This window comes from Mastigoproctus giganteus, chromosome 6 (genome assembly GCF_048544385.1).
Source record: "Mastigoproctus giganteus isolate SK-2022 chromosome 6, ASM4854438v1, whole genome shotgun sequence".
NCBI lineage: Eukaryota > Metazoa > Arthropoda > Arachnida > Uropygi > Thelyphonidae > Mastigoproctus > Mastigoproctus giganteus.
Genome location: NC_143580.1, coordinates 63,016,541 through 63,041,439, shown reverse-complemented (window position 1 = coordinate 63,041,439; position 24,899 = coordinate 63,016,541). Strand labels below are relative to the sequence as shown.

Genomic DNA, 24,899 nt, shown 5'->3' with positions numbered 1-24,899 from the left:
TTTGTACCCTAACCTAGAAATAATAGCCCTAGAAAGGTGAAACTTCACAGGAACTTTAATCCTTTTCTATGTGTTTTCCATGCAAAGTAACACATTTCTCCCATCTATTGATCAGTTTTTTAATGCCTTGATTATGATCAAGGCATTAAAGTCCTCACTTTTTGCCTGAAACCACAATTCCACTTCATTGAAGACTTCTTGAGATGAATCAAAGCGGCATCCATGCAATGGTTTCTTAATTTCTCGAAACAAGAAGTCAGTGTGATGGTGCTAGGTCAGAGGAATAGTGTGGGTGCTGCACTGGATAACAAAGTTGGTGGTGGCAATGGCTGTGTGGGCCAGTGCATTGTCTGACAGAAGATGGACACCTTTGGTTAACATGCCTTTTCACCTTCAAAGCATCGCATAACTTTTTCAAAAGATTTCTGTAGTATTCTCCAGTAAGTGTGGAATCATAAGTTAGGTAATCTGTCATGATAACCCCTTATCTGTCCCAAAACATGGACAACATCACTTTCTTCACAGATGGAGTGGTCTTTGTCTTTTTTGGGAGGTGGGGAGGATGTGTGCTTCCACTGCTTTGACATATATTTAGTCTCAGGATCATACTGGTATGCCCAGCATTTGTCACCAACTGATCAATAAAGTTCTCAACATCTGCATTACACAAATCCAATAGTTTGTGAGAACATTGCATTCGACATTGCTTCTGCAAAGACGTCAGAAATCTTGGAACCCATTGTGCGGAGACCTTAGACATGTGCAGCTGGTCATGTAAATTGCTGTGGGCAGACCCATAACTAATTCCCACTGCATTTACGATGAAATGAATTGTCACACGTCTGTTACTCAGCACCAGCTGCTCAACCTTTGCAACTGTCTGTGGATGTTGATGGCCTTCCTTCTCTTGGCTCGTCAAAGACACTTGTACGACCGCACTGCAACTCTTGTTTCCACTTTTTTATGGTGTCATAGGATGAACAATCCTGCCCATATACAGCTTTCATTTTTTCATAAATTTCCTGTGTTTTCTTGCACTGCAAATCCAGGAACTTGATCACTGCTCGATACTCCACTTTGTCGCAGCATCCTTCCTCAGATTCCAGGTTCCACCTCTGGTGTACGATCACCTATGGGAATGAAATTTCATGTGTTAGTTATTGAATATGTAGAAAACTTATATTAAAAACGCATCTTCCTACTGATGTTTTATCTATTTCAGGGTACGAACCTTTTGATACCCCTCGTATGTTCTCAATTTGAGAGAGAGAGAGAGAGAGAATAACAATAAAATGCTTCAGAGAAGAATGTACCCTGAAATGATTTTAAAACAATTAATTATTCTTCTTAAGGATTGTTTAATGAAATATATAAAGTCGGTTAATTTCTCGCACACAATACAAAGGTTTCTGAGATTTATTTTTGCTGCCGTAATAGTCACACAGCCCGATGTATAGGCTGTGCATTAAAACAAGTGTTGTTTATGCATAATTGTACATACCTTTTAAGGAAAGAGTATCCGTATTTTGGAAATTTATTTTTGCTGTTTAATACTTGCAAAAAAGGCCTCCGTAGCAAATACTTGCAAATGGCCTCTGTAGCCAAGTGGTCAGGAGTGGGAGTGCAGTAGTATATGCTTTTTTGAGTAGACCAGGGTTCAAGCCCCTAACTGCTAAATATGGTCGATCGACACTGGATTGCGTGGCATTTTATGGTCCATTTCCCTCAGCATGAATTATTGAGGAGCTTTCCATCCTGCAGTGAGTTGATAATGGCTGCAGTTTACTTTTTTTTTTTTTTAACTTGCAAAAATTAGAGTGGGCTGAAATTTACTTATGGGTACACCCTCCAGATTGCCCCAGTCTTTGAGTGTTTATTCCCCCCCCCACTGTTTTAAAATAGGAAAACAACTTCTACTGCCACTACTGATAAAGTGCACCGTCTGTAGAAGTATTTTTCCTATTTTAAAACAGCGGGAAGGGGGGGTAAACACCCTAAAACTGGCACAGTCTGGAGGGTGTACCCGTAAGTAAATTTCAGTCACGACGATATTACACTCACGAACTCCAATAATCTGCTTTTAATAATGAGAAAAAAAAAAAAAGAAGAATCAATACATCGTTATTGACTTCTATTGCCACTACTGATAACACGCACCATCATCTGTTTATCGAGAATACAGGGAGAAACTACTTTGTGGGAAACGAGTTTGTCAGGTAAGTTTCCGGAAGTTTGCCGTGATTCTCGTGTTCTGTAAGATTTGTAAATTCACCATGTTTGTAAATAAAACCCATCATTACTATTTTCATGCAACAATAACCTCTACTTTTTTTATGCATTATGTGATTGCTTTTTTTTTTTTTTTTTTTTTTTTATCAAATTCTGCATTTAAATTCCAGAAATTCTTCTGTTTCAGCTGTTATATGTTAAAATCAGATAGCTGAAGCCAGTGTGATCTTCTAGTCTGATTTTCAAGGGAATTTCATTGCAAATCAAGAGGGCTGCCAACTCCCTGGATTTACGGTGGAGAATCTGTTTTTTTTACCTGATCTAACCCCTCCATATCTCAGTCATGATATAGTTTGTGACAGAGTTTCTTTTTGTTTTTTGCTAAAGCTTCGTCTTTTTCTTTTCACAAAAAAATAATCAAACTACATTAAATTTGTAATTTCTTTTTTTCTTTTTTTAAATTTTGGAATTTCTGCTTCTTTTCGTTTATAAATTGAAGTGCCATGGTATTCTGTGTTGCAAAATAGAACATGGGATAATAGTGTTGTTTTCTGTTATGTAGTCATTTCATTGGACTTGTGTAGTGTAGCCAGGTGGGCAGGAGCAGCAGCGCGTAGCACTCGCTTCTTGATTAGACTGGGGTTCGATCGGGGTTGGACAGATTTCCAGTACTTCCTGGTGTCATTAAAGATGAAGCAGTAGATGTTTTGCAGCATCAGTGCTGTCAGTTTCAGTGAGAACCAAGCAGATGCTATTATGAAAGAAGAAAGAATGATGTACAGTGTTTTTTGGTTGGGAAACCATCAAATGTACAAGGAAGCTTGAAATATAACAAATTATCCCAAGTCATGCTTAGCATTTTAATGATTCCTTGTAGCAGTTCTGAGTGTGAGATAATATTCAACCAGGTTAAAAAAAACAAACACTGAGTTCAGTTCTCTTTCTGGTGAAGCATTGGAAATGCTCCCAACATCCAAGTCTAGAAAGTAGAGCCATTTTTATGACCAAAACCACGACTCATCATTTCTGAAGATTGGAAAAGTCTGTGACAGTATCTTTCTTGAAGTAATCAGAATCAGTTGATTCCTAATAGAAAATCTATACAGTAATCCATAGATGGAAAAATGTTGGGTAAACTAATGTTTAAAAGCATACTGGTAAACAGTCCTATATGTGTATTTTGATATAAAATATGTATGTTGCCAGTGAAATTTCTAGTACAGTGTGGACTTAAAAAATAAATTCTTTCTTTTTCTAAAAAAAACCCCCAGTTTTTTGGGATGACAAAAACATGACGAAAATGGGTGTTATTTTGGATATTCCACAGAAGCACTCCTGACTTCTGGACGAAACTTCAAATGCGTGATCTGCTTTTTGAAAGTGAATGGTTTTGGCAGCAGTGCTGTTTTCATGTTGTCATCTATTATAAACAGTTCATTAAATTAGTTGGAAACACAGATAAGATGCAGCACACTAGAAAAATGTGAAGACAGTTTTTACATTAAAGGAATATGTTTGAAGTGACCTTCGAAACATATGTACTGCTTACAGCCCACACACGAAAAATGTAGTTCTGCATGCAAAACTAATTGAGTTTCTTGGAAATACTTAAAAGTTTTAACATTTTGGATTAATTCATAATATTTTGTAACTATAATTATAAATAAACAAGTCAGAAGGTTGCTTTGCTCCCTTCTGCCTTGGTGTGTCACACCAACCTGAATTATACGTTTTTATATATATATATATTTTTTTTAGTTGGGGGAACCTCCCCCCTCTCACACCCAATTCTTCAGCATTTTTGATTCGTTTTCTGTTAATACAAAGAGATTTTTAGCCGCCTTCAATTGTTCATGCGAAAAACATGACGATGTTAAGTCAACACCAACCTTAGATAATGTTTGACCTTGACCTTTGTTTATTTTCATACTAAAAGCCAATTTCACAGGGAACTGTGTTCGTTGAAAAATGAAGTTATATTCCCCTTTGTTTGAATACATATGAATCCGCGGAATATGTATTCTTTCGATCCAGCTCTGTCACCTGTGACGTGTTCACAAACCAAACATTTCTTCCTTATTTCCACTACATGTAGTCTTGTGATATAAAAGTGGTCTTTCGTTTTTCGTATCTTTCCTTTCTTAATTGTGACGCTTTTAACTTATTGTTTTCATATTTTTCACTAATCGCTTTGTTCTCCTCGATATCAGGATTTTTAAGTGCTGCTTCGTATTCAAGATCTTTTCTTTTCTTCTCAACCTTTCTGATATGATCTTCGTTGTTGTTGTTGTTGTTTGGTTTTTAGGAGCATTAGCACTAAGGCCATATTGCTCCGGGGATATGCAGTGGTCATTCCCTAACCTTTCCGTATTTGGTGGTCACAGGCTCGAACCCCGGTCTAATCAAGAAGCGTGTGCTACGCACTGCTGCTCCTGCCCACCTGGCTACGGAGGCGCCAATACGATCTTTCTCTTTTCTGTTACTGCCATTATTAATAATATTGTTAATAGCCAAAGAAACTTTTGAAAAAAATCGTTGCCTTGGGACATGTAGCATTCTAAAAATTAAAAGTACTAAACTAAAAATTAAAAGCACTATAAATACTTTATATATATAGAAAAATTTAAAGACTAAAAAATTAAGAGTTTGTAAAAGCGTCTTTGAGACAGACCTGTCAATCACTTTGTTGTAGTATGGTGCAATAGCAGTTAGTCCCACCTTGCGGAAAGAAAAACGTGTGCACGTGAAAAAGCAAAATATTCTCTTTATGTATAGATAAAATACTGTTTGCTGAAATATTACATAATGTAAATAAGTAAATTTATTTCTATTGTATATTTTATGCAAAAAATAAGAATGCATGTTATTCTATTTTGCTATATAATTACTTGCTTTAAAAAAAAAAAAACAGTTTTGGATATAAATAAATAAGATTATTGTACAGGCTACTAGTTTATATCATGTATATTTCATGTTAGTATGCCCCTTCCACCTATTTTCTCTGTATTTCATTCTTTGCAAAAGTGTTGCAAAGAATAAAGTTAAATTTGTTTTGCAATAAATGTAAGCTCAAATTCTTTTTTAATAGAAGTTACCTTGTTTGTTATGTGCTTGGTAGTATTAAAATTGATTTTATGTATTCAATTTTTGGTTATATTTATGTCATTGTATATACCCATATCATTTTTTTCATCCCTCACATTTTTGTAGTTTATTTTGTTTGTTCCCAGTGCTGTATATCAGTATGTACAGCACTAATACAAAAACCTTATCATAAAGTATTTTTCAATTGTCACTGGAAAAAAAAGATTTTAGAAATGTTTGTCGATGGGGGGAAGTATGAATAATGTTGACAAAGTCATCATCCTTGCACCATTTATCTGCTCTAATGCTAATTCTTTCATTAGTTGAGGGATACTTATACTTTGTATTCCAACTAAGTAATTCAGACACTTGAATCATAGTCTAATTCATAGACTGTATTAAAGAGGTCAAATATTTAAGTGACTAAATATCAGAGGACCTACTTTTATTACCATTATGTTAAAAAATAGGAACCTCAAATGATATATTAATTAATTTAAAAGAAACTGTAGGATTATTTTTTGCAAAGTCTCGGTTTTTTGTACATATGTGTAATTTAAGTAAATGAGTTTTTGACTGATTAAGTTAACAGTGAAACATTAAAATGTGCCTAACAGATTGTTTCAAGATTGTATATTAAATAATTTCCTCTGTAAAATTTAATTTTTCTCTCATTTCAGTTTTAATGCTTGTAGCAATGCTATGTAAATGTGAACGTATAAATCTTTATTTTTTTCTAAGAACTTGGATGTAAATTTGGCTGTAAACAATCTCCTCAGTAGAGATGATGAAGAAGGAGAAGATGTTGATGACAGTCAGGACTCTTATATGCCTGGTGGTGAGCTATTAGCATAATTACTTTTAAATGAAATATTTTATTGTTCATTTAGTATTGAGACTGAAATTATTCTGAAGGCATCACAATCATGAAATACTCAAGTTACAAATGACTTTGTTGAGTCATTTCATATTCAGTAACATTTCACATCATTAACAGAACCAGTGATAAGTTTCTAACCTCCCCCAACCTACCACTGGTTAACCTTGTTTAACAACCCAAAATATATGAAGGCTCTCCCCCTCCAGTATTCAAGGGGACTACTGTTCCATTAAATGTAAAGGTGGCCCTTCAAACAACATCTCCACTACCACAGTAATAACAATGCAAGCTCTATACAGAATCCGCAACATGATAATACAGTAGAGCACTGATTACACTGGTCAACAAATTTTCAGTATTTTTTTTGTTTCTTTGAAGAAAGTATTTTTTCTGTGTTATTTTGCGTGTGCAGAGTTGAGAAGTCAGCATTAAAAAAATTATCTCACTCAAGTTTTGAAAATACCTGCTATGTCTTTTATTCTATAAAATATGCTACATAGGTCTAAAACAGGACAAATAAAGAATGTCTACTATACTGTTTTAATATATCTTATATTGAAAAACGTGTTATACAGGGTATCCACAAATGATTACTTTGATTACATTTTGTTACAAAAATTTTATTACTATTGGGAGGTTAACAAAATTTAACCGAATTGTGCACTAATATTAAAAGTTTTTATTAATACATAAGGACTTGAAAGAACTTCAACATGAGCACCTCTTGTGGCACATAGCATATCAAGGCGATATTCAATCTCTCTCTCCATACATTTTCTAACATCTGTGGGGTGATGCTTTCGACTGCACATGTAATCTGCTCTCGTAATATTTCAATATCTGGAACAGCTGTCACATACACCAAGTCTTTAACATATCCCCAAAGAAAGAAATCCAGTGGGGTTATGTCTGGTGACCTTGAGGGCCACGAAATCGGTCCATCCCTGCCCATCCAGTTGTTTGGAAATGTCTTATCCAATGTTTTTTTTTTGTAAATAAATAGGTGCCGGTACTCATTCTTTACTATCAAGAAAAATTGAAAATTAAAAGGATATGAAAAGTACTCTAAAAATTTATTTTTTCCTGATAGTTACTTATTCCAAAAACATTACTACGTGTTTCGTAGTAATGTTTTTGGAATAAGACCAACAAATTTAGTATATTAACATAGTTTATTAAGTATAAATTTATTATTCAAGTATATATAGAAAAATAAGTAAATAAATCAGTCAACTACTGAGTGCCGGGCACTCAAGATGACACGAATTGTCGTTAGTGTAGTATCTCAAATAGAGAGCTTTATAGTAACTGAAAAAAGTTTCTAGTACCCCAGCTTGGTCTAAAACTTAGGAAATAACGAAAACGTTGTCTGTTGGAGTCTTTCCAGTTGTTGTGAATACCAAGGGTGGGAGAAGTGACTCCGACCTCTTCCTGCAGAAGCGATTAAAGTCTTGGGGGGAGAAGCGACTGGCAGGTGAGGGTCCTGCAAGACTCCACACTGGCTCTCTGAGTACCTCCTTGCTGGGACAACCCCAGCTTTGAAAATTGTTAAAAAATACTTCTTGTCGCAAAATTTATAAATGACCTTTATAGAATTATTAACTAACTATTTAGCAACCTTTTTGTCACTAAAAGGAGAGTTATTTAGTAAAAAGAAGCACGCTATTGAAGTTCAATAAATTGAAGTGCAACAAAAAAAAAAGATTTTAACTAATTTTAACACAAAAATAAATGATAGATTTCAATCGCAATAATTTTCCCTTGATAAGCATCGAATAACGCACGGTTAATGTGATTTAACCATGCTTTTTGCATTTCCACGAATTGCATTTAACTGTAACCTAATTGACAATTTTCTAACTTCATTTTCACCAAATGCCAACAATTCATGCTTAGAAGGTTTAATACCTTTGTTGTCCTCGTTTTCCTTCTCTCGTCATCGGTGTTGTCAGTAGTTCTTAAATTTGAATTTTTTTTTTTTTAAATGTCAGTGTCATTCGGATATTCAGGTTCTGTGGCCATGTAAACAGAGATAGGGAAAATTTACGAAAAATGTGGATAACACACTTCTGCGAAACAACAGATGATTATTTGTCGGGGTAAAAGAAATTACTCCCTCCTAATTCTCGAACGGGGTGCTTACAGTTGACTCATGAAGGTGTCCAACTTACGGTCTGCGAGGAAAGTGACCTAAAACAGCATTTTAAATTTTGTTAATTATGAAAAAAATTCTCATTAAATGTTTTGTTCAGTAAATGTAATTGTGTATTGTACTTAATAAAATTTTCGAATATTTTCAATTTTACTTTTACCCGCAACAAGATATGGAAAATGTAACACACTAAAGAAATCTAACTTTGAATTTTTTTGAATATGGCACCTGTACAGGGAATGGTTGGACACCACTTCAGTAGAAGGTGGGCCAGAGCCCATTGGGAATACACCTTGATCTGCTCACTGTTGACCAGCGCGACTTCTCCGTATGCTGGATAGGTGGTCGGATGGGTTTTACCAGGTACAACTAAATTATAGAATGGTAATCCCTTTAGCTTTCTTAATTTGCTCAGCAGCACTAATTGCCTAAATTGCTTGAAGGCCAGAAATGCCAGAAAATACTGAGTTAATTCTCTCCTAATCCTTTCGCTATATGAAAATTTTCTCGCTCAACGGAAACTATTTTAAACGTAACTTTCAAGGGGAATTCAAAATAATTAAACAGAGGTCCAACTGAGCAATTTAGAATTATAAAAATGGTTATACAGTTTTATATAGAAAATATCTTAACAATAGACAGTGAAAAATGTAAATTTAGTTAAATAATTTTAAGCTTATTTGAATAGTAGATAAACATGTAAAAAAATTTACGGAATATTACAAATTTCGAAGTTCACTGCATCCAAATGTCACACGTCACTGTTAATAAAGGTGCCGGTACACCGTACTGTTGCGTACCGTCACAATAAAAAGCACTGGTCTTATCCAAAGTGTCACGAACAACTTGAGCCCAATGAGCGGGTGCTCCATCCAGCTGAAAGATAACAGCAGGCTGCCTCTGTTCCAATTGGGGTATAGCATAATTAATGAGGATGTCTAAAAACACGTTTGCACTAATTGCGTTTTTGTGGAAGAAGAAAGGTCCAATAATGTAATCATGTAATAGGGCACACCACACATTGATTTTGGGACTGTTACGAATATGCTCTCTTTCTACATGTGGATTTTCTGATCCCCAAATACACACATTGTGTCTATTGACTATACCACTGACATGAAATGAGGCCTCATCCAAAAAACAAACATTCTGCAAAAACTGATTATCCTCGTCAGTTTTATTCAAAATGAGGTTAGCAAATTCCTCACATTTACGATGATCATTTGGTTTCAACTGTTGGAGTATCTGAACTTTGTCGAACAGACTTCCATCTCTTGTTGTGGAAGTTGATAGCTTACATAAATTTAAGACTGAACTAGACAAACATCTGGAGTGAATAGGTGGGAAGGTTTTTTTATTTATTTTTTTTTTTTTGGCTGATGCTATATAAGCTTGCTTTCTTGCATCATATGCCTCGACTAATGCTAAAAGGTCTGTAATTACTTGTATCACTTTTTGATCCTCCTTTGTGAATTGGGGATACTTTTGCACATCTCCAGTCTGTGGGGACCTCCCCTGAGCCCAAGGATGCTCTTGTAATAATGGCTAAGGGTTTGCTTACTTCCTTTGCTGCCTCCTTTAATATAATTGGATAGATTCCATCCACCCCAGGTGCCTTCCTTATGTTTAACTTCAACAATTTCTCCTCCATTTGCTCTCAGTTATTACAAAATTATTTAGCTCCCTGTTAGAGTTTGATAAGCTTCTGGACTGCACTTCCCTATAGAATTTCTCATGTGTGAATGTAGATGCAAAATACTCATTCAGTTTGTCAGCTACCTGAGCAGGATCTACAGTTGAACCAACGATATCCAGTGGGAAAATCTGATTCATCTCCTTCCTTCTAGAGGTTACTTAAGTAAATAACTCTTTTCTGTTTTTCTTCGCATCTTTTGGTAAAGGTTTCTTGTAATCTGCCTTCACTTGCCTAACTTCCTTTGTGACTTGATTACAGACTAACTTATATCTGTCATAGGCTTCTATGTTGCCTGATAATTTATATGCATACCATGCATTTTTCTTCTCTGCTACGAGTCATTAGATCATTTGACATCCTTTTAGGCCTAAATCTTGAACAATATTTCCTAATAGATATGAAAAGCCTACTAGCTTCCATGATTATTTCCTTGAGTGTTTCCCATTTAGAATTTGATGCTGGCAACATCATCACTTGATTCCACTGTATACAATTTAAAAACTGGCTAATACCACTGTAGTCACCCTTATGGAAGCAAAAACCTTTCCCTTTACCCCTGACGGTAGTAATCTTAAAGTAAATCCCACATCAAAACACTATGATTACTGCCATCCAGAGGTTCCTTTATCTGCAAATTCTTAATGCACGAATAATCACTGCTGATAACCAGATCAAGAGTATTACTCTCAGGTTGCTTCTCTAACGTGTTGTTGTAGAAAACAATCATCCAGTAAATCCACAAAAGTCTTGCTAGTGTGTGAGTGACCAATCCACAAGTTCCAGTCAAGGAATCTGGGAAGTTCAAATCCCCATTATTAGACAATTTGATTTACTGGCCCACTCTATTTCTCTGATTTGTTTGTTGTACTCATTAGAATCATTAGTTTGGCGTAATATAAGCACTGGGAAAACAAAATTGAGAGTAGGAGTGCATTATATTCCTAACGAATGTGATGAGTATAGTAAATAGCTATATAGTGAAATAGATTTGGCCAGTAAATCAGAATGTCTTATAATGGGGGATTTTAACTTTCCAGATATTGACTGGAATTTGTGGGTTGGCCATGCACACAACTAGCAAGACTTCTTTAGATTTCTTGGATGACTATTATCTACAGCAGCATGTTAGAGATATAACAAGAGGAAGCAATACTCTTTATCTGTTTATCAGCAGTGATTCTACATGCATTAATAATTGCCGATAAAGGGACCACTAGGTGGCAGTGTTCATGGTGTATTGATTTGGGATTTATTTAAAGATGTAACTATCATCAAGGGTAAAGGAAAGGGTTTTTGCTTTCATAAAGGTGACTACAATAGTCTTAGACAGTTTTAAATTCTATGCAGTGGGTCCAACTGATCATGTTACCAACAGCAAATTCTAAATGGGAAGCAATCAGGCAAGTAATCATAGAAGATACTACTAGTTTTTCATACCAACAAAGAAAAAATGTTCAAGGCTTGGACCTAAACGGATGTCAGATGAACTGTTAAGACAAGTGGCAGAGAAGAAAAGTGCATGGGATGCATGTAAATTATGTGATTAGAGGCCTGTGGTGTATATAAATTAGTCTGTAATCAACTCACAAAGGAGGTTAGGCAAGCTAAGGCAGATTATGAGCTGTCTCTGGCAAAGAATGCAAAGAAAAGCAGCAAAGACTTCTATGCTTATATTAACAGTAGGGACTGATTGAATCACATTGGGCCACTTGATGTCAGTGGGTTAACTGTTGATGATCCTGCTCAGGGTGCTGACAAATTAAATAGGTATTTTGCATCTACATTCACAAATTGAGGAATTCTTTAGGGATGGATGAGATCTATCCAATTATATTGAAAGAGGCAGAAAAGGAGATAAGCAAGCCTTTAATCATAATTATGAGAGCATCCTTGGATTCAGAGGGAGGTCCTGTGGACTGGATGAATGTATCCCATTTCATAAAGGGGGAATCAAAAGGTGATATGAATAATTACAGACAACTTAACATCTGTATCAATGGAAGTAATGGAGTCACTGGTTAAAGAAGTAATGCAGGACCATCTGGACAGGAATGCAATTATATTGCAGTCACAGCATGGATTTGTTTAGGGGTGGTCTTGTCTAATCAATCTGATCAGTTACTATGACGCAGTGACCATTGGGCTGGATGCAAAAAATAATTTTGAAATCATATATAGTGGATTCCGGTTATTAGAGACATATCTGGACTAATGCATTTCGGCCCAATTATGTGGCTACCCCAATTATGAAGTTTCACATAAATAGTTAAAAGTACAGCGGACCCCGCTTTACAATTGATTCTCTGTACTTTCAAATCATGTTACGACAGACTCACCATAGTAAAGTACAGTTCACTATACAATATGTAGTAAGCACCGGTCATTGGGATCATGTTTGTGAATTTAATTTGAATTCTATTAAATAGCAATTTTAATAATCAAAAATAAGAGGAATATTATCCACAGGCTATAAAAGTAAAGATATATTAAGCACAAATTTACACTTTACCTTACCAATTAAAAAATTAAATGATACTTTAAAATCGGAGGAATGTTTTCCACAGGTTAGCAAAATAAAAATAAATTTGCACTTACATGTAAAGCTTAATTAATACCTACTGTAATGTGTACATACTAACTAGTTAATATTTCTGTTCACTGACATTTGGGGGCGGGGGGTTAAAATTAAAACAGTAAAAAAGAAAAGCAATCAATAACAAAGAACTTATATGAAAAATTTATATGATTGAAGATTTCAGGGAAGGGGAAACACATTTCACCATAATAATGTAAAAATCCACAGAATTCCAGCTGTCGGTATTATCCCAAATTCAATAAGATCGAGTTTACTATCCATTTATAATAGACTGCACTAACATAAAAGCCCAGTAAACAGGGGGCTGCTAATTGTTTTTATTGCTTTATGGTTGTGACCTCCAGAAATCAGACCAGACTACGTGGTATGGTCAGAGACAATCGTAGGGTAATCTCGAGTGCTGTGGTCCCCTGCCCCAATTAAACAGCTGGTTTCCCAATTAACCAAACCCCCGGCTATTTTCTCGATTAGGGTCTGTTCTTTAAGATTTGTCCCAAATAAATGGCTGCCTCGATCAGCCAGTGGCCCAAATTACCAGAATCCACTGTACCTGGGTTTTAGAAAGGATTTTGATACTATTGCATATAAAAGACTGCTGTTTAACCTGGAGCAATGTGGCATTTAGGGCAGACTGCTGCTATGGATAAAGGGATGGTTAAGTGGAAGACAGAGTGGTTATCAGTGCACACTGTTCTTCTTGACTAATGTTATTAGTGGAGTCCATTCTGGTTCAGTGCTGGGCCCATTTTTGTTTTCAGTAATTTTGATGAAGGTATATTAGGTTTGTTGCAAAGTTTACGGATGATACAAAGGTTGGCAGTGTGGTTAACGACAGTAATCAAGGTGTGCTACTGCAACAAAATCTTGAAAAATTGGATCGATAGGCTGAAAAATGGTCTTTGAATTTCCCCAAACTGTCAGCCTCTACTACCCATGTAGGTAACTTATTCCAGTAATTTATAACTTGCTGGCTAAAATAAAACTTTCTGCAATTCAGTCTAAACTTGTCCCCACCCCCCGTAACTTGTATTTATGGCCCCTTGTTCTACAGTCATTTATATCCATGAAAATGTCGTCCTCATTCATTTTACTTTTGCCGCTCAGACTCAAACACCTCAGTCAAGTCTCATCCAAGGTGCCTAGTTTCCAAGCTGTGCAACCCACATATTCGAAGTCTTTTGTCATATGGACGCCTGTTTGCCGATCTCACTAGGCGAGTTACCCATCTTTGGACCCTTTCAAGAAGCTCAGTGTCTTTTTTTAGGTGCAATCTCTATACTTGAACACAGTATTCCAAGTGTGGTCTAACAATATAGCCTTATATAATGGGATTAAGACGTCCTTATGTCTACTAGCAAATGTTTGATAAATCATGAATAGGACACCATGGGCCTTCCTTTCAACCTGTCTACAATGCTTGGAGAACTTTGTGTCTGACCGTATCATAACTCTCAAGTTCCTTTCTTCCACTACTGACTTTAGTTCAACCCCACCAAGTGTATAAGTTATTTTGGTGTTACTGTTCCTTCCGTAACTTGAATTTATGGCCCCTAGTTCTAGAATCATTTATAATCATGAAAATGTCGTCCTCATTCATTTTACTTTTGCTGCTCAGAGACTTAAACACCTCAATCAAGTCTCCTCTAAGGTGCCTAGTTTCCAAGCTGTGCAACCCACATATTCAGTCTTTCGTCATATGGACGCCTGTTTGCCGATCTCACTAGGCGAGTTACCTGTTTTTGGACCCTTTCAAGAAGCTCAGTGTCTTTTTTTAAGTGCGGTCTCCATACACAGTATTCCAAGTGTGGTCTAACAATATAGCCTTATATAATGGGATTAAGACGTCCTAATAGCAAATGTTTGATAAATCATGAATAGGACACCATGGGCCTTCCTTTCAACCTGTCTGCGATGTATGGAGAATTTTGTGTCTGACCGTATCATAACTCCCAAGTCCCTTTCTTTCACTACTGACTTTAGTTCAACTCCACCAAGTGTATAAAGTTATTTTGGGGTTATGTTCCCCAGGTGTATTTTACACTTTACTGGATTTTGCCTAGCATTTTGCTGGATTAAAGCATAGCTACCACTTTTCTGACCATCCCTGAAGTCTATCTTGATCTTAACATCATATGCAAATTTAGACATCATGCCCTCTATCCCTTCATTAATGCCATTTAAGAAAATCGAAAACAGCAGCGGCCCCAATACTGATCCATGGGGAAACCGCACTTCGTACATTAATCTGATATGAGGAATAACCATTTATTACAACTCTCTGCCTCCGTCATTGAAGCCATTGAAGTGTGGGATTGTGGAGCTAAACTATTCCGTTTTTTTCTGATATATCACCCACACATTATTTCTTGTTTCCTAAAATCAAAGCCCTACTGAAAAGACAGTTTAACAGTGCAGAGAACATTAAAATAAACATGACAAAGGAATTACTGACAGTCAGTTCAAATGTATTTTGAACAGCTCTAGGAGTGATTTTATAGCTGTTCATGGCAATTACTTTGAAAAATCTGAAAAAAAAAAAAAAATATATATATATATATATTTATTTTTATTTTTTTTCATTCTAACATCTGGTTTTCTTTATTGATAATAGGAATCATTTTTTGGTATTCTGGGTAACTTATATTGCTTTGATCAAAAACAACTCATTATTCACATACCTAATATAGGATAAATAGGCAAAATTATGTTGCATCGTGATCAGTGCACTTAGTGAAATAAAATTTTTATTCTGAAATTTCAGTTTAAGGCCAACTTTTCTTCCTTGAGTAATGATGAAACATGCAAAGCTAATATAGATTTCTGCAGGGGTGAGAAACTGGATGGACTGTTAAATTGGAATTTATACAGAAACCTTCATGGATGAGATGATTGTATATTAATAAATTGGTGTCAATCTGATGTTCCTTATTGATCGATGGTCAAACACAAAACATTTATGTATATGTGATCACTTTGGGACTCAGCTAAACTAATAACAATAACCAAAGAAACAAGAATGCAACTGTTCAGCCTTGTTCATTGATGCCGAGTGGAAAGGTGTATGTTAAAAGGTGGAAGTGTATAGGAAGAAAATGTTAAAATCAAGGAATATAAAACTTTAATGTGACTTTCTACTATTTCTTTGGGAAAGTCATCAATTAAAATGAAAATGTCATAATGATTCTAAAAATTCATAAAACCTTAAAAACAAATAAAATATTAAAATCAAGAAGTGGAAAAGGATTAATGCACTACTGTAAAATAACGATTGGTAGGAGTAACAACATCAGCAACTGCACAAACTGTATGAAGCAACATGTCAGAGTTCAAGAAAAAATGTTTGTTACATAATCACTTCTGCTGCACAAACAAAAACTGAAGCATTGATTACAATAAACATTTTTTTTGTGTATTAGTTATACATCTGATTGTGACTTCATAAAGTGATAACATTAAAGGAATGATAATTATCTGTGATTACAATAAGTCGCGTGCATTGCATATAGAGATAATTCAATATTTTATGAAAAAAATAAATAATAAATAAATTGCCAAAATGCTGTTCCAGTTCTAATGAAATCTGATGATTTGACAAATCTTTTTGAAAGACCTAAATATAACATTTCATGAAAATATTTTCATTGGGAGTAAGTTGTTTTCTATGGATGGACGTTATTTTTGCTGTATTAATATATTCCGGGTTCCTGGGTGGGTAAAAATTACGCTCAGTTATACATTACAAAGCGATACGCAGTGCTGATAATTCAATGTCATTATTCTATGTTTAGATGACTTAATCTCTCTTTTGGATGCTGGGATCCACAGTGATCATCCTAGTGTCATAATTGATGCAGATGCCATGTTTTCAGAAGATATGTTTGGATATTCAAGCCTACGCAGTCGTTCAAGCAGTCGAGGACGCTCAGGTAGTTCCTCTTTTCCTTTCAAAGTAATTTCTTAAATCTTTTTTATAGAAAGAAATTTAACCCTAGAAGTGTATATGTTAGTTTTAATTAATAGTGGCTGATAAGTTTCACATTGGCTGTATCATTTCTAATTAATATTGCTTTTTGTTCTGTTTGTGATGATTTTTCTGTTTTTTTTTTTTTTTTTTTTTATAGTTTCAATTTGAGGTATTGAGGTTAGAATTGCTAACTCTATTCTCCAGTTTGTTGAGAGTCTTCCATAATTGGACTAGATTTCCCAACTCTTGTATTAAGATAAATTTTTTTTCTTTGTTGGTTTTAAATTAAAAAAAAAAAAAAAAAGAGAAAAAAACTTTCCCTTAATTTTTAACATTTTCTAAAAGGCCTAAATTATTGAATTTCTTTTTCTTTGAATATGAAAAAATGCTGCTCATGCTCACTTGGTCATGTTCTATGTTAGATGTGGTATATATTAGATTATAGGACTGCTCATAATTCAATTTTAATACAAAATGTGAAGACTTATTTTTTAATGAAAAAAGTGGGGGATTTTATTTTAAAATAAACAAGTGCAGGAAGGTGATTAATGCTGAATATACAAATGTTTGCTTTTATTCTGCACTTCATTGTTTCTGTTTTGAAAGGATTTGAGAAAATACTAATAAATTATCAGAATGTCAAATTTTGCTTACAAATAACAAATCACATTCCAACAACTTGATAACATTTTTTTCACGATGAAGTCAATTTGAAAAAAAGCATGTTCTTTAATCTAATGTGTACAGCAAATGTTATCGGAGTGGTTTTTTTTTTTTTTTTTTAACTCCAGGTTTTCTACCACTAGTTGCCAAGCAAGTAGTAAACATTCCACTTGCTTTTAATTTTCTAAAGCCACCAATTCATTCATTACATTGAGGATGATGCCAAGTGGGTAATAAAGGTTTTAGTGATAAGAACAGAAAAAGACAGCATGAGACAATAACAAGGTGATGGGAAACTCAGATTCATATAATAATTAAGTTGATTTGATTTGTAACAAGACCAAAGGGGGTTAGGCAGGTGAAGGTTGAGTGTGAGAATGCTTTGGCCAAGACAGCCAGTGATGGTGACAAGGATTTTTATTTATACTTAACTACAAAGAGAAAAGAAGTAAATCAGATAGGACCTATGCGCAGTGAAAATAATAGAATTGTAGATAATTCAGCAGATATGCTGGTGAGCTGATTAGATATTTTTTTTTTTTTTTTTTTTATCTTCACAATAGAAAGTTTCAATTTGTGGGGAATATGCTGCTAATATATCTGAGCACTGTAAGATATGTGATATTCATATTACATAGGAGAATCTAACAAAAAAAAAATAATGAACTTCAAAGTGGTTAAGGTTCCAGGTTATAGATGTTTACCCATTCATATTGAAAGAGACTGTGCAGGAACGTGCCAGACTTTTAGGTTTAATTATGAGGTCATTGGATTCAGTTGTAATCCATTTGGTTTTGAGAAATGTCAGTGTTTCTTTGATGCACAAAAGGCAGGGGCTAAGGATCAGATGAGTTTGTTTGTTTGTTATTTGGTTTTTAGGAGCATTAACAACTAAGGCCATATTGCTCAGGGGATATGCGATGGTCATTCCCTGACCTTTCTGCATCCTCCATATTTGGTGGTCACGGGCTCGAACCCCAGTCTAATCAAGAAGCGTGTGCTATGCACTGCTGCTCCTGCCCACCTGGCTACGGAGGCACCCGATCAGATGAGTAACAGGTTACTTTAGCCCCTGGCTCCTGGCCATGACAGGACAGTTGCAACGTTATCCAACCCTATATTGTATTCATCTAATTGCAATAAAGATTTTCTCTTCCTTTCATTGGCAGTGAAGAACATGGAGTCTGTGGTCAGAGATTCATTATAAGATCACATTTAAAAGTATAATATCCCAAATGGATCACACTATGGATTTGCAAATAGAAAATCCTTTTTGGCTAACCTGATAAATTACTATGGTGTGTTGCACCACAGATTGATGCAAGAAACAGTTTTGACATTAGATACTTTGGACTTTTAGCAAAGCGTTTGACATGGTTCTTGAGATGGAATGAAGGATGGCTGAAGGAATGGAGGCAGAGGGTTGTTATAAATAAGTCATTTTCTGGAGTGGGCCAGGGTTACAAGTGGCTCCCTCAAGGTTTGGTGCTGGGGACTCTTTTCAATCTTGAATGATATAGATGACAAAATAAAGGATATGATGTTGAAATTTGCAGATGTATGCAAATTTCAACATCATACCCTTTATTTGGGTGTTTTGATTCAGCCATACATGAAGGTTAGAATGCAGTATAAGCAGGTGGCCAGGAAGGTGCACAGTGTTTTATAAATGACTTACTGTACCTTTTCATCTAGAGAAAAGGTATTTATAGTTCCATCATACAAATCAATAGTGTTACTGCATTTGGAATACTGTGTTCAGATTGGCCACATTTGAGAAAAGACATTGAGCTTCTTGGAAGAGGCAAAGATGAGGTATTTGTCTAGTGCAAATAGCAAATAGGACTTCCATATGAAGAGAGATTATGAAGGTGTGGGTTACAGAGTGAGGAAGCAGTGCATCTCAGAGGCTTGGGCAAAAATAGCATGTGCCCCTGTGTCCATTCCACTCTGTCCTTATGTGGCAAATTCACAGTGTGTAGGAGTTAGTTAGGGTAATGGTGGCCCAATATTTCCTTCACTCTTGAGAATCTAATAATTGAATTTCAAACATTAAAAAAAAAAAAAAAGGTCATAAAGGAAAAATCAATGTGTGACATCACTGATGTGTGTTCTTCCCATGCTGCCAAGAGACCACCAAGGATGTGCCTTGGTGGTTTTTCATTGATCATTTCACAAGCTCAGTGGGTTTTTAATTAAACCCACAGTAAAAACCCACACTTCCTAAAAGTAAAAAAGAGTTACAAGCAAATGCATATTTCATTTTATACACTACTTGTTATATTTAGAATAAAAGCAAGAAATAATTTAAAGTTGTACACATAGTGTTATTCTTTATTTTGATATATTGGATATAAGAATGAATAATATCTGGATAAAATTATCTGATAGGAGTTAAAAACTGATCAATTACTAGAGGTTGTTGCTCCACAAATCAGTTATAAGGTATTTTGTACATCAGTGTGGAGAGAACTAAGGGTTTTGCATTCTTCCTTTTGTGTTTCTAACATAATTAATGATAAAGTTGAAAGTATCATGCTGAAGAAATTCTAAATTTAATATTGACATAATTGCAATAGATATTTTAATTTTTAATTTCTTTTCTTTAATTTGGAACAATAAATATTGCTTAGTTAAAAAATAATAATAAAAAAATAATAATAATAATCGAAATGTGACACCTCAGATTTGTATTAACTGGTGTGCTTTCAACAATTTTATATGCAACTAGGAGCATTGAACCTGATCCAGTTGAGCAGTTATTTAAAGAGAAAGATTTGACTTATTAGAGATATGTTGAGAGAAGAGTGGCTGAACTTTTCTGATGGTTATGAAAAAAAAAATAACACTTCACTGCTTAGATTATGGCTTTATTTAAATTGCACATATCAATCCTTGGAGAAGGGGTACTGTTCAGTGAATTCTGAACTGATATTTACACTAAATTTACAAAAAAAGCAAAAACAAACCATTGGCAGTTGTATAAAATCATATATAAGATATCACATACTTTTAGGGTTGTTTGTACCCTGTTAAGTACAGATTTCTTGTTTTTAATAGAGAAACTGTGATTAAAAAATTAGTGACCAGAATGGCCTGTACTATGCTGTGTGTGTGTGTGTGTGTGTGTGTGTGTGTGTTCGTGCGCGCACCTCCTAATGGACATTTTGGAAATGCTGAGATTTTGAAGGTGTCTGCTTAGATGGTAGTAGTCTGTGGAGAAGTGAAGAAGGTGTTGGAGGAGAAGAATTGGAGTTTGACTGCATCTATTTTGAAGGGGTTCAGCAGTTGGGAGGGCAGTGGTGATCTCCTCCACTGCTTCTTATTGGTTTGTGTTCCAGCTGTCAATGGTTTCTGTTTATTAGGTTTGTTTTGGATGTAGAAGGTCTCAGTGAACTCCTTTGTATATGGCAAATTATTGGGGATAAAGGAATGGATTACTGGTAAGAGACAGAGTAAAAGAGTGGTAATAATGGCCACCTCCATTCATGGACAAACCTTATGAATGGGATACCACAGTGTATTGAATCTCCTTATTGTATTTAGTATTTATTAATGATAGATATAGTTATTTTAAGTTTGATATCTGGTTGTTAATGATATAAAGGTGGGTAGAATGGTTAATGGAAGTAACCAGATTATTCTAGATAAACTGTGCGGTTGGGCTGAAAGATGGTAATTGAAGTTTAACATTGAGAAACATAAGATACTCCATTTGAGTAGCAGTAATCCCAGAATAACTATCATTTGAGTGATACCAAATTCAGGTAGTGGAATACAAAAAAGATTCAGCAATAATTGTATATTCTGACATGAAATTCCCTAAACAGTGCGAACAAGCTGCTAGAACAGCTAATTGGGTTCAGTCATTGATATACAGGAGCTTTGTCACATATGCAAAATTTTCCTTTCCAGATATAAAATCTTTGGTGCCTCCGTAGCCAGGTGGGCAGGAGCAGCAGTGCGTAGCACACGCTTCTTTGGTGGTCATGGGCTTGAACCCCGTGACCACCAAATACGGAGGATGCGGAAAGGTCAGGGAATGACCACTACATATCCCCGGAGAAATATGGCCTTAGTTGCTAATGCTCCTAAAAACCAAACAAACAAATAAATATAAAATCTGCAAAGGTAGCATGTCCTGTATGCTGCATGTAAATGGGATTTTTTGATTTCAAGTGGTGTGAAATGCAATGCAGTCAGACACTTGCAAACAAATAAGCATAAGAACAATGTGCAGTGCATACAGAGAATGAAAAAATAGGTGTAGCATTTCAAATTGAAGATAATGGTTTCATATGTTCGGAATGTTTATTTGTATTGTTTATCATAGAACATAATCCTTCACTGAGCTGTGCTAATTGTGTAGGCATGTTGTTCAGCAAAAAAGATTTTGGATGTGGAAGAACATAATCAGCAAGCATTGTTAGTAAAATTGCACAGAGAAGAAAATAAGAGGTAGTGTTGATGGTGAAAAATTGCTACTGTAAAAGTGGTTGAGCTTATCTTGTCGTGGTAATATTTGCTAATAAATAAATCATATCAAAAACAGCTTTTTATTTCCAGTATTTGAAGGGGACTGCGAAGGAAAATAAGAGGTAGTGTTGATGTTGAAAAATTGCTACTGTAAAAGTGGTTGAGCTTATCTCGTCGTGGTAATATTTGCTAATAAATAAATCATTATATCAAAAACAGCTTTTTATTTCCAGTATTTGAAGGGGACTGCAGTTGCAGTATTGGATATCTTCTTGAACAACCTGAAAGCATGTGGGATTTCTTTAGAAAATTGTTGGGCACTTAATCTTGATAATGACCTTGTAATGAAATGTTTAAACAGTGAAGAAGCAAAGTATTAAAATAGGAGATTTGAGTACATGGTAGTGATAGTAATAGTATTGTAATAGACTTTAATGATTGTAATAGATGGTCTTTTTCATCTAATTAATTTGTCCTGAAAAGGAGACTGTATGCCTTCCTATAAAAGTAGACGATGATTTGATGGACATTTACTACTGTCTAGAAAGAAGTGCCAAAAGGAAAGACATTGAAACAATTTCAATTAATGCATGCCACTGAATTAAAAATAATTTTAAATGTTAGCTGTCTTTATAGTAAATGTTTAACTAAACTGGTAGAACAGGGGCAACCTCTTTCAAGAATACACAAGCATTTTCTAAAGTTACCAGATTGAAATGTACAAGCATCTGCTGCACTGCTTCATGCTGAAATGTAGTTCATGATCTGAAAGAAGTTTTGTTCTTTTCTTTTTGATGAAACTTTGAAAATGCCCTTGACAGCTAAATTTAAACAGCAGAACTACTGTTTTAACTGAAAATTTGACTCAACATTTCTAAAGAGGACAAAATTTGCAAGGGTACTTTAATTGAAGCAGTCATAATCAGTTAGTACCTAACAGACAATACAAACAGAAACCTGCAAATAGAAAAATACTAGGTAATTTAATGATTGAATGCATATGTTATCACTGAATTTAATTTCAAGTCTGAAGTTTGGATTTTTAAAAATTACTTTCCTCCTGCTCACAGTTATTATATCTCCTGCTTTTCGAAAGTCAAAATGTGGCTGCTACACATTGTCATTAAGAGTGAACCAACTGTGGAAGAATCACCAGCCGAAGACCCCATATAAGCCAACTATGTGTTTTTGACTAAAGAATGATTGGGGGGGGGGGGGTCATTTTGCAGAAAAGACATGTCAAGTGGAGCAACCAGCCTTAGATACAACATGGGAGTAGTAAGATCTATTTCACTGTGGGTCATGGATCAGACAGTATCATGGTTGGACTACTATTGCAGCCAGTGGGTTTCCTGAGTAACACTGCTAATGGTCTGTCACAGCAAATGCACCTACAGTGGGCATGGGAGTAGTGCCATTGGACAGTGGATGACTTAGAGTGGGTTGCTTGGTTCAGCGAATCACATGCATTTCTAGCTGCACTATGACAGGGGTTGATGTATATTTCAATGTGAAATTCTCAAACCCCACTGCATGAAGGGGATTATACAGACTGGCAGGGATAGTTTAATGGTCTGGGGCATGATTGGATGGGAGACCCTAATACATCTTAATCAATGTCTCAGTGGAGGTCACTAAAGCATCTTCAACAAGGTGCTGTTTTGTATCTGCAACAGTTGGAATAGATTGACAAGCATTAGGGTGAGTTCTCTATCCTCCTGTGGCTGCCACTCTCCTAATCTCAGCTCATTTGAACACGGAATATGTTTAGCCCTTGGATCCAAAGCCACTGAGTACTTGGCAGTTATTGGATGCAATACAGAAACTCCCCCACTTACATAAGGGTTACGTTCCACGGAACGCTACGTAATTCGGATTTTTGGGGAAATTCCTTACTCGCAACTATGATATATACATATTGATACTGCAGTTTGATAGAAACAAAAAAGAAATGTTCAACGAACATGCAAATAGAATTATTCAATTTTTTTATCTCATGCGCAGGAACAAAATTACAAAAATTTCAAAATTATAAAATTACAAAAAGAGAGAGGAGACAGGCATAACGTCAGCAAGTTTTACCTTTCGAGCATCATTGCCAAAATCAATTCTCCAGCTGATAAGCACACCGCTGCAGAAGTTGAGGGCTGTGGAGATTTAGAAGAGGTTTTTTCCAACACATCACAAAATTTCTCTGCAGCTGCAGAATCGGCACTGGCGACTTCACGATCAAAATTGATTCTTATAACGAGAACATATGATGACGATGAACGTGTAGTACAATTTCCATTATAAAAATGACTTTTTAGAGAGATAAATTAATTAATGTTTTCGAAACCAGTGCAATACATGAACCTATTATATCACCCATTGCTTGCCACGAACTTGGCTTGGGGTTTGCCGCACTTATCGCTATCTTCATAAATACTTCTTACCTGAATGGCTTTTAATTCAGGGGCACTTGTGTCTGACTCTGATTTTCCATCCATATTATTAAAAATAATAACTTTTCCATCTTCAATATAGCACCTGAACGCTTGTTTGTGATCACTGGTTGGGTGGACTGGCCCCGGTATGAAATACGTTGATTGATCCTTGAACGTGTTCTTTTATACGTGCACTGTCCCTTAAAATAGTATTCACTGTTTAAGCAGCAAGACCTAATTATGTGCAGTAGATGACAAACTTTGTCCTGCTTTGTACTTCTTAATTAAACATCTTCATATCTAAATCAATTTCATTTTGTTTCCTAGTACTGCCAATACTTGCACTTTCCATTGGTCGCTTTCCCTTCATCATTGTAATAAGTAAATAGAAATGAAGAGAAGATTCTGAAAATTTATTTATGTTTGTATATGATTGAAGATTTTAGTGAAGGGGAAACACATTTCACCACAATAATGTAAAAGCCGCACAATTCCAGTTATCAGGATTATTGCAAATGCAATAAGATCGAGTTTCCTACCCATTTATAATAGATTGCACTCAGAAAAGCCCAATAATCCGAAAAGTGCAAATTGTTTTTATTGTTTTATGGTAGTGACCTCCAGAAATGTGTTTTAGAAAAATATCATAAAGGCATTCAAAATCGATTCTCATAACGAGAACATATGATAACGATGAAAGTGTAGCACAATTTCCATTATAAAAATGACCTTT

General features: G+C 35.3%; 1 protein-coding gene across 2 annotated transcripts in view; it reads left to right on the top strand.

The window, feature by feature from the left end:
• hyd (E3 ubiquitin-protein ligase hyd) overlaps window positions 1-24,899 on the top strand; it is a 670,489-nt gene that overhangs the window by 109,973 nt on the left and 535,617 nt on the right. For both annotated transcript variants that reach the window (XM_090375987.1, XM_090375986.1), the window contains exons 6-7: window positions 6,055-6,151; window positions 16,426-16,563. In XM_090375987.1, the coding sequence (XP_090232113.1) occupies window positions 6,055-6,151; window positions 16,426-16,563 (235 nt within the window). The remainder of the gene's footprint in view (window positions 1-6,054; window positions 6,152-16,425; window positions 16,564-24,899) is intronic.